Consider the following 11,411-nt stretch of genomic DNA (forward strand, 5'->3'; position numbering starts at 1 on the left):
CAGGCGCCCCGGCGGAAGTAAAATAAAACCATGCCGAGGAGCGCTGGACGTTGCCTGCGCCGGCAGCAGGGGCGGCGGCCGCGGCTGCAGGAGGAGGAGGATGCGGCGGAGCGCTCGCGGGCACCGAAGCCCTAGCGCCCGCGCCGGGAGCGCTGTTTGCCCGCCGCCCGCGCGCTGCCGCCCCGCCTGGGCCTCGCTGCCACTCGGGCAGCCCCGTGGAGGGGCGCCACAGCCAGTTCCTGACGGGCGGGGACTTCGCGGGAGACCCGGAGACCCCTGGTCTCCAGCCCTTTAGGGGGAGGAATTCGCGCACCTCCCGGCTCCCTCCCGCCCCTCCCTGCGCGCAGTCGTCCTCTGCCCGCGGCGCCACCGCGTCGGTCCTCCCCTCCTCAGTTGCTTGGCCGCGGGCAAGTTCCAAAGTTTCTGAAGAGTGTTTGCAACGATCGCTCGTACACCTTAAACACTGGCCACCTCTCCCAGCTCTCGGCCACTCGGGGAACACGCTCAGAGTCTCCAGATTCAGAACCAACGTGAAGGGGGGGAAATACTGAGGTTTGAGAAACTTTCCTGGAACTCATCAGCGCCCAGGAGCGCCCCGCGGAATGCTCGGCCGCCTCTCGCACCCGCTTTCCTCTGGCACGACGCGTCTAAATGGCTACCTGGACAGAGCCTTTCGCTGAGGCGACTTGCTTCTGCTGGGCTGGCGGTTCCTTGAAATAACAGAACTCTCGGGACCATCAGTTGCATTTGCCGGAATACTTAATCCTGGCTCTTGCATTCTTTTTGCCTCCTCTATTCCTCCTATTGATCGCGCCATTCCAGGGAGTCGGGATCATGGACTTGGCCGCACGCTGGGCTGTTGGCCGCGCCTGGCTCCCGCTGCCCACCCCCTCGATACTCAAGCTCCTGCGCCTCTTCGGGCTGCTGTCCCTGCTCCCCGGGCCGACCCAGGTTGCCGGGGCCGAGCAGCGCCAGGTGTTCCAAGTGCTGGAGGAGCAGCCCCCAGGCACGCTGGTGGGCACCATCCAGACGCGCCCGGGCTTCACCTACCGGCTCAGCGAAAGCCACGCCCTGTTTGCCATAAACAGCAGCACGGGGACCCTGTACACCACGGCCACCATCGACCGCGAGAGCCTGCCCAGCGACGTGATCAACCTGGTGGTCCTTTCCAGCTCGCCCACCTACCCCACCGAGGTGCGAGTGCTGGTGTGGGACCTCAATGACAACGCCCCTGTCTTCCCGGACCCCTCCATCATAGTCACTTTTAAGGAGGACAGCAGCAGTGGGCGCCAAGTCATCTTGGACACGGCGACCGACGCAGACATCGGCTCCAATGGCGTGGACCACCACTCCTACCGCATCGTCCAGGGCAACGAGGAGGGTCGCTTCCGCCTGGACATCACCCTGAACCCGAGCGGCGAGGGCGCCTTCCTGCACCTGGTGTCCGAGGGCGGGCTGGACCGCGAGGTCACGCCGCAGTACCAGCTGCTGGTGGAAGTGAAGGACAAGGGCGAGCCCAAGCGGCGGGGCTACCTTCAGGTAAACGTGACTGTGCAGGACATTAATGACAACCCCCCGGTGTTTGGCAGTTCCCACTACCAGGCGGGGGTGCCCGAGGACGCAGCCGTGGGCTCCAGCGTCCTCCAGGTGGCGGCGGCGGACGCGGACGAGGGCACCAACGCGGACATCCGCTATCGGCTGCAGGACGAGGGGACCCCCTTCCAGATTGACCCCGAAACGGGGCTCATCACGGTGAGGGAGCCCCTGGACTTCGAGGCCCGGCGCCAGTACTCCTTGACGGTGCAGGCGCTGGACCGGGGCGTGCCTTCCCTCACCGGGCGCGCCGAGGCGCTCATTCAGCTCCTGGACGTCAACGACAATGACCCGGTGGTGAAATTCCGCTACTTCCCCGCCACCTCGCGCTACGCCTCGGTGGACGAGAACGCTCAGGTGGGCACTGTGGTGGCTCTGCTCACCGTGACGGACGCGGACTCCCCCGCGGCCAACGGGAACATATCGGTGCAAATTCTCGCCGGCAACGAGCAGCGCCACTTTGAGGTGCAGAGCAGCAAAGTGCCGAACCTGAGCCTCATCAAAGTGGCCAGCGCCCTGGACCGCGAGCGCATTCCTTCTTACAACCTAACCGTGTCTGTCTCGGATAACTACGGGGCGCCCCCTGCCGCCGCGGTCCGGGCGCGCTCTTCCGTGGCCAGCCTGGTGATTTTTGTCAATGACATCAATGACCACCCTCCAGTCTTTGCACAGCAAGTGTACAGAGTGAACCTGAGCGAGGAGGCGCCTCCGGGAAGCTACGTGAGTGGAGTGTCTGCCACGGATGGCGACTCTGGTCTCAATGCCAATTTGCGTTACAGCATTGTCTCTGGCAATGGACTAGGTTGGTTCCATATCAGTGAACATAGCGGCCTGGTGACCACCGGGGCTGCTGGGGGCTTGGACCGTGAAGTTGCTTCCCAAATTGTACTGAATATTAGTGCTCGGGACCAGGGCGTTCACCCCAAGGTCTCCTACGCCCAGCTTGTAGTAACTCTCCTGGATGTGAATGATGAAAAGCCAGTATTTAGCCAGCCACAAGGGTATGATGTGTCTGTGGTTGAGAACGCCCCAACAGGGACAGAACTGCTGGTGCTCAGGGCAACTGATGGGGACCTGGGTGACAATGGGACGGTGCGTTTCTCCTTACAAGAGGCTGAGACTGACCAGAGGTCTTTCCGTCTGGATCCTGTGTCTGGGAGGTTGAGTACTATCTCCTCCTTGGACAGAGAGGAGCAATCTTTCTACTCCCTGTTGGTTTTGGCCACAGATCTGGGCTCCCCTCCCCAGTCCTCAGTGGCTCGCATAAATGTGAGTCTCCTGGATATGAATGACAACAGTCCCGTGTTCTACCCAGTCCAGTACTTTGCTCATATTCAGGAGAATGAGCCCGGAGGTAGCTACATCACCACAGTGTCTGCCACTGATCCTGACTTGGGTCTCAACGGAACTATCAAATATAGCATATCCGCTGGGGACAGGTCTCGGTTTCAGATCAATGCTCAGAGTGGGGTTATTTCGACAAGAATGGCCCTAGACAGAGAAGAAAAAACAGCTTACCAACTCCAAGTAGTGGCTACTGATGGTGGCAATTTGCAGTCTCCCAACCAGGCAGTAGTAACCATCACTGTATTGGACACTCAAGACAACCCACCTGTATTCAGTCAGGCTGCCTACAGCTTCGTGGTCTTTGAGAATGTGGCTCTGGGATATCATGTGGGCAGTGTGTCTGCTTCCACCATGGATCTCAATGCCAACATCAGTTATCTCATTACTACTGGGGATCAGAAAGGTATGTTTGCTATCAACCAGGTCACTGGGCAGCTTACCACAGGGAGTGTGATTGACAGAGAAGAGCAGTCCTTTTATCAGCTGAAAGTAGTGGCCAGCGGGGGCACAGTGACTGGAGACACTATGGTTAACATAACAGTGAAGGATTTGAATGACAACTCTCCCCATTTCCTTCAGGCAGTAGAGAGTGTGAATGTGGTGGAGAATTGGCAGGCTGGTCACAGCATTTTCCAAGCCAAAGCTGTGGACCCTGACGAAGGTGTTAACGGCATGGTGCTCTATAGCCTGAAGCAGAACCCCAAGAATCTCTTTACTATCAATGAGAAGGATGGTCATGTTAGTCTGCTAGGGCCCCTGGATGTCCATGCTGGTTCCTACCAGTTAGAGATCTTGGCATCTGATATGGGTGTTCCACAGCTCTCCTCGAGTGTCATCTTAACGGTTTATGTCCATGACGTAAATGACAACCCACCAGTATTTGACCAGCTCTCCTATGAGGTCACCCTTTCTGAGTCAGAACCTGTGAATTCTCGATTCTTTAAAGTGCAAGCTTTTGATAAGGATTCAGGAGCCAATGGTGAAATTGCATACAGCATTGCTGAAGGAAATATAGGGGATGCTTTTGGCATATTCCCAGATGGTCAATTGTATATAAAAAGTGAACTGGACCGTGAACTTCAAGACAGATATGTTTTACTGGTTGTTGCTTCTGACAGAGCTGTGGAACCCCTTAGTGCTACTGTGAATGTTACTGTAATTTTAGAAGATGTAAATGATAACAGACCTCTTTTTAACAGTACCAATTACTCATTTTATTTTGAAGAGGAGCAGAAAGCTGGGTCATTTGTGGGCAAAGTAAGTGCTGTAGATAAAGACTTTGGGCCAAATGGAGAAGTAAGGTATTCATTTGAAATGGTGCAGCCAGATTTCGAGTTGCATGCTCTTAGTGGAGAAATTACAAATACTCATCAGTTTGACAGGGAGTCTCTTATGAGACGCAGGGGGACTGCAGTGTTTAGCTTTACAGTCATTGCAACAGACCAGGGGCTCCCACAGCCTCTCAAGGATCAGGCCACTGTCCATGTTTACATGAAGGATATAAACGATAACGCTCCCAAATTTGTAAAAGACTTTTATCAAGCTACAATATCAGAGTCTGCAGCCAACCTGACACAGGTTTTACGAGTATCTGCCTCAGATGTTGATGAAGGTAATAATGGACTTATTCATTATTCTGTAATAAAAGGAAATGAAGAAAGACAGTTTGCTATAGATAGTACCTCTGGCCAGGTGACACTAATTGGCAAATTAGACTATGAAGCCACACCTGCCTATTCCCTTGTAATTCAAGCAGTGGATTCAGGGGCAGTCTCCCTCAATTCAACCTGTACCTTAAATATTGATATTTTAGATGAAAATGACAATACCCCCTCTTTCCCCAAATCAACACTCTTTGTTGATGTTTTGGAAAACATGAGAATTGGTGAACTCGTGTCCTCCGTTACTGCCACGGACTCAGATTCCGGTGACAATGCTGATTTGCACTACAGCATTACTGGGACTAACAACCATGGAACTTTCAGCATTAGCCCAAACACTGGGAGTATTTTTCTTGCCAAGAAATTGGACTTTGAAACACAGTCTTTGTACAAATTAAATATAACAGCAAAAGACCAAGGAAGGCCTCCTCGTTCATCTACAATGTCAGTGGTTATCCAGGTGAGGGATTTCAATGACAACCCTCCTAGCTTTCCTCCTGGGGATATTTTCAAGTCTATTGTTGAGAACATTCCCATTGGTACGTCTGTCATTTCAGTGACTGCCCATGACCCTGATGCAGACATTAATGGGCAGCTAGCCTACACGATCATCCAACAGATGCCAAGGGGCAACCACTTTGGCATAGATGAAGTCAAAGGCACTATATATACCAACGCTGAAATAGATCGGGAATTTGCTAATCTCTTCGAGTTAACCGTAAAAGCCAACGATCAAGCTGTGCCTATAGAAACTAGAAGGTATGCTCTGAAAAATGTGACCATTTTGGTTACAGACCTCAATGACAACGTTCCAGTGTTCATATCACAAAACGCCCTTGCTGCAGACCCTTCGGCTGTGATTGGTTCTGTGCTGACAACAGTCATGGCTGCTGACCCGGATGAAGGTGCCAATGGAGAGGTGGAGTACGAGATCATCAATGGGGACACAGACACCTTCGTGGTGGACCGTTTCAGTGGAGACTTGAGAGTGGCCTCCGCGCTGGTGCCTTCACAACTGATCTATAATCTCATCGTTTCAGCGACAGACCTTGGCCCGGAAAGGAGGAAATCCACCACTGAATTGACCGTCATTCTTCAGGGCCTCGATGGACCTGTTTTTACTCAACCCAAATATATAACTATTTTGAAGGAAGGGGAACCCATTGGTACCAATGTAATATCAATAGAAGCAGCTAGCCCTAGAGGATCGGAAGCCCCAGTGGAGTATTATATTGTTTCAGTTCGTTGTGAAGAAAAAACCGTTGGGCGTCTCTTTACTATTGGACGACAAACTGGCATGATTCAGACAGCAGCCATTCTGGACCGGGAGCAAGGAGCTTGCCTTTACCTGGTGGAGGTTTATGCCATAGAAAAATCAACTGCTTTTCCCAGAACACAGAGAGCAGAGGTAATGATTTTGTCATCCTTTCTGACTTATTTGTTGCTATGCTTTCCAGAAAGATCAGTCTTCTTTATATGACTTTCCATAATTATTTACCTGTATTGTTGATAATTGGTTTTACTGACAGGAGTATATAAAAATGTTCTGGCACAAAGACTAACAAGAATTAAATAAAATCTAGCTTTAATCCTGGTCAAAACTAAACAATGAACAGTTTTTACTTTATAGTTCACCTCATAGAAGTCATATGTATATGTATAGGCTAGGGAGAAAGTTTTAGCCATTTCTGAAGTGCCCCCCACCCCAAACAAAACAAAACAAAAAACAACAACCATCCCACATCCAATTACATAAGCTGAATCCCAGCACTAAACTAAACACCTCTCAGTAAGGAAGCCTACTAGAGAATGGGTAATTTCAGACTTAAGAATTTTCTGTTCCAAAATTAAGAACTTTGGTAGAAATCAGCATTACAGCCTAGCTGTCTAGGGGGCGTGGCCATGGAGGGCAGTATTAACTTTCACATCCTCAGCAGCCTTAGCAGTTTCTTTATAGACAGTGACTAATTTCAATGTGCCAAGCCAAGTTCAAGGAGATTCCTGATTTCGTCTGCCTTCACATTTTAGGCACTGTCTTTTGACTTAGGGCAATCCTTTCTTTACCTTCTTAACCTAAAACATGTAATGTGCTGTGAATGATCAGAGATTAGAGGCTGTTTCTTGAGATAAGACTGTGTTGTTCAATACCCTGGTTTAGGTACACATTGTTCTGTCTGCTGACAGGTGAGAAGTTAGTTTCACAGTATAAGCCAAGAGAATTCCAAGCTTGGCCTCCCCTGGGTTATATTTTAGGATACTACCTCCATGTATCATTGATTTGTTTTTTTAAATTGAACTACTGCCAATGTTGTCTTGATATCTACCAGAAATGATATAGCTGTGCTCTGGAAAGCTCTTGTTTGCCATTTTCTAAGTTCTTTCTGTCCCTCCTTACTCCCCTCAAAGTCATTCTGATGCCACTCAGCCAAAAACACAAAATATCAAATGTGGTTTGTGATATTTGGCCGTAAACCAGACATAACATGCTTGTGAGATTGAGGCTCATGTATTTGTTTTCTTGCTTTCTTTTCTATTTGGGGAAGGTGAGGGGTTTTCTTCATTTAAAATGCTCATTTATTATTATCGTCTTTTTGAATCCTGTGTGATTTTTTTTTTCATAATAGGTAGCTATGTCTGTTCAGTGGGTGGAGCAGCAAATTCATGGCCTAGAGGATATGAGAGATATAATTAGAGGTATATTTCTTAATAGAGATATAATTCTCAGAGATATAATCCTAAGTGGAATTCAGTTTTTTTTTTCTTTTACACATAGCCCTGAAGGGACTTCTAACCCAAATGTCCTTTTTTACCTAATTAGTTTTTTAAAGATCTTAACATAGGTCTTATATGTTGAGCTATTTGATTTGACTCGGGCCTTGATTTATGTAATTTTATTTTGATTTGGTATATTCCTCCCCTAAACCCTCTCCCTGTCTCTTCCTTCCTTCTCTGGAATCACTACTAGATGAAGAGATTGCATTAGTTTGAAGACTGAAATAGTTATTAAAGATAGACTTTAGATGAACTTGTTAAACTATAAGACAAATGATACTATTGGTTGTTGTTTGTTGGTTCAGTATATTACACTTATTAGAGAATATGGAGAATGAGAATAAATGTCCATTGTTATCATTAGAAGGTTTGCCTTATTATTTACTCATTGGATATATAAAGATTGTTTTAGATTAAATTTATTAAGTAGTGCTGTCTCTGTAATAGGTCTGCAGATTAAAAAATAATTAGAAATCATTTTGTTAGTAATAGGGAATAATATGTTTGTTGCTTTTTTAAACCTCAGTAACACCTATATGAAAAGTTATTCATATTTACTGTACCCTATTTATTAAAAAATCTAGGAGAAGTCCTTACGCTGATTGTTTTATAAGAAGAAAAATTGTTTGTCAGGGTGTCTTCTGTGAACGAAAGTGCTGAAATTGTAAACCAAGTTTGAGTTCCCAAGGTCCAACCACTCCTAAAATTAAAAGCAAATGTGCTTCCCCAAAGAATATTGAAAGCAGTAGTTGGGAGCTAGAATTTCATATTATTATTGGTTGTATCTTTTAAGTATATGCAACAAAATACTTTTTCCTTCTGCTGAAACAATTAATTTACCATGATTCTGCAAAGAGAAGTTATAAATTACTTCTGGTTGTCAGAGGTGATTTTTCAGTTGTTTGTTTCCAAGTGCAAACTTCATTCCAATGAATTTTAAAACATTTACTCATGTACACTGATAGGCATCTGGGTTGCTTACTCAGGTTTCTGGCTAGAGTCATGGCTGACCACATTCCATGGGCAAGCAGAGGGTCAGTGGGTAAAAGAGAAATGATTTCATCTGCATTCTTTGTCCAGCTCTGATGCGTGTGGAGCAGGGATGGGGACTGTGGCTCTGATTTTGCTCATTCCAAAGATCTGTCCAGTTGTGTGCCTTCATTTATCCTACTTGCATAGCTAACATTTTGGCCTGAATAGGAGTGTCTCTGAAGGATGACTTTGGATTGCCGACATAAGGTTTATTATCTTTTTATTTTGTGCCTTTACATTCTCAGAAGAGTCTAGAGGAGGTTAAAATAGCTCATATAAATTTTCAATCATTTTTCTAGGTTCAACAAACAATGGAGATGTGTAGTACATCAATAAGCATTTCTCCTTTAATATGTGTTGCAAGGGAATATGCAGCTGAGGGGCTGGGTTGGACCTCTTCGAGGTCAGAAGCTTAGTTTCATTGACCGTTTTGATCTCAGAGCCTAGTCTGATGCCTGGTGTATAGTAGGTGCTCCGCACATGTTTGCTGAATGAGATGGTAGAAGAACTGAATCCAGAACGTGTGTTCTTGTGCCTCAGAAATAAATTAACCGAGATAAGCTGGGGGAATGGAGGAAGTCAATAAATTTGATCTTGATCAGTAACTGCACTAAGGACCAGGGCACACCAATTATCTCTGTTCTACAAGTGAATTGAGAATTGTCAGAAAACTCAGAAAGGAAAAGAGGAACTTAAGCGGGTGATCTCACATGGAACTTAGGGTTTAATGGAAGGAAATATTGTCTGTGTCCAGGTCCCAGTTCTCAAATTTGTTGGTCTCAGGACCCCAAGGATCCCAAAAAGAGCATTTGCTTAGGTATGTCTTATTTATTGATAGTTACCATTAGGACATTAAAATTGAGAAAAAGTTAAAGTATTAATTCATGTAAAAATCACATTAAACCTATAACTTTTTAATTTTATTGTATTAAATAAAACTGTATTTTGCCAAAATGAAGAATAATGAAAAAAGAGACATTATTTTACATTTTCATAGATCTCTTTAATATCTGGCTTAAGAGAAGACAGCTAGATTCTCAAATCTCCTTCAGCCTATTGCAAAAAATGTTGTTTTGGTTGAAGCATGTGAAAAGAACCAATCCTGAATCAGAGATATGCAGTTGGATAAGGGAGAGATACTTTGATATCTTTTTTAGAGAACTGTCAACTTTATTTGATACACACCAGAACTCTACAAGTGACGTTTTTTTTAAAAACTTACTTGCAATGTGGAGTCTGAAACCCTGTCAGTGAATTATTCATGATTTGTTACAAAAAAATATGTCGATCTACTTGTATTCTGAATGGACATTTACCTATGCATAACTTGGAAATATCAGGCATTGGTTATTTGGAAAATATTGGTATATGTGATAAGGATATTAACATAAGTGTCTTTAAGTGTATTGGCTCTCAACCTCAGAGTGATGGTTAGAAGGTTTCCGGAATTTGAATTTTCACTTGACAGTGCAAGTTTTATCATTAGTAACATATATTGTTAGTTGCTTTCCTTGAAGTGCCAGGTTCCCTTTGTTCATTTTCAAACAAACCCAGCAAAAAAAAAAAAAAAAACTGTTGGCCAGATACTAAGTCTAAAAAAACATAGTTTCTCTGTCTGTTGTCCTTTCAAGTAAAAATCACATTCCATAAATAAAGCAGCTAGTTCAGCTCGCAACTCAAACAGCTGCCCATTTGCTTTGCTGTGAGACAGCGGCAGTGCTTAGGGACAGATCACTGGTTCTCTGTGCACATTTCAGTGTTTGTCACAAGAATAGTGAAAAGACCTAGAGATTTAAGGGTCCGGCGTTAATAAAATTCATAATTTTACTATTTTTTTTCAAGGAGTTTTCTCCAGTATTTAAGTGGAACTGGCACATCATTTTTACTGTGAGTGCCTAGCAGTGCAGAATACAATTATTGCTGGGTACTTGGGAACTGCTGTTTTGATTTGTGCTCAGGCAACAGTCTTACCCACCACGGCGTTTGCACCTCTGGTGTAAGTGTCAGCACAGTGAACAAGACAGGCAGTGTTTTTCATTATGATGAGGACAGTTTCGATTCCCCAGTTCTCTTTAATGGCACTCTAGGATGGAGCCCATGTCATACAGTGCATTGCAATTCAGTAAAAAACAAATAAAAACCACACTAGTAGAAATATTCTAGTGTGAGTGGAACAGAATTCATTAAAGATCAGAAATGAGTTTTAACAATAGGATCATAACTTATTTTCACGATGAAAACATCAAGATTTCTAAGAGAAGTGATGGAGACTTTTGGGAGATCAGTGCTGACTCCCAAATTTGGAAATGATTTTCTCCCGGAGGGTTTAGAATCAGAGTTAGTGCATCTTAGATTAAATGTCTGTGTATCTTGTGTATCATCCATCACAGGCAAAATATAAGCAACAGAACTGAATATATACTAATATGATAATAATAAAAAAATAATAATAAAATAATAAAATGTATCGAGTATTGCTAAATGCTTTTATAGGGGTTTTATCATTTGAGCCTCATGACAACACTAGTAATAATCATTCCCACTTCATAGCTGTGGAAACAGTCTCAGAAAAGTTAAAGGCTACAGGGGGGTCAAATATATAGTGACAGAAGAAGATTTGACTTTGGGTGGTGGGCACACAATGCAATCAATATACAGATGATGTATTATAGAAATGTACACTTGAAACCTATATAATTTCATTAACCAGCTAAAGGCCCAGTGCACAGATTCATGCATGGGTGGCGTCCGGGCCTGTTGGGAGGAGGAGACGGCGGGAGGTTGGCTGTCCGGCCTGGCCCCGATCGGGGCCCAATCGGGGCCAGGCCATCCAGGGGGGAGAGGCCGTGGCGATTGGCCGGTGGGCCCCACCGCAGATTGGGGTGGGGGGGCCATTTGGGGGTGGTGCTGGCCATGGGGAGGGACTGTGGCGGTGGGTCAGCCATCCCTGCCCCCAAATGGGTGGGGGGGGCTGATTGGGGGTCAGCGGCTGGGGGAGGGGCCATG

General features: G+C 45.9%; 1 protein-coding gene across 1 annotated transcript in view; it reads left to right on the plus strand.

The window, feature by feature from the left end:
- The first annotated feature begins 834 nt into the window (after window positions 1-834).
- The window catches only part of FAT4 (FAT atypical cadherin 4), a 150,824-nt gene continuing 140,247 nt past the window's right edge, over window positions 835-11,411 (plus strand). Inside the window, exon 1 of the mRNA XM_014454892.2 lies at window positions 835-6,009. Within this exon, the coding sequence (XP_014310378.1) occupies window positions 835-6,009 (5,175 nt within the window). The remainder of the gene's footprint in view (window positions 6,010-11,411) is intronic.

This window comes from Myotis lucifugus, unplaced genomic scaffold, assembly GCF_000147115.1.
Source record: "Myotis lucifugus unplaced genomic scaffold, Myoluc2.0 scaffold_1, whole genome shotgun sequence".
In the NCBI taxonomy this organism is placed as follows: Eukaryota; Metazoa; Chordata; class Mammalia; order Chiroptera; family Vespertilionidae; genus Myotis; species Myotis lucifugus.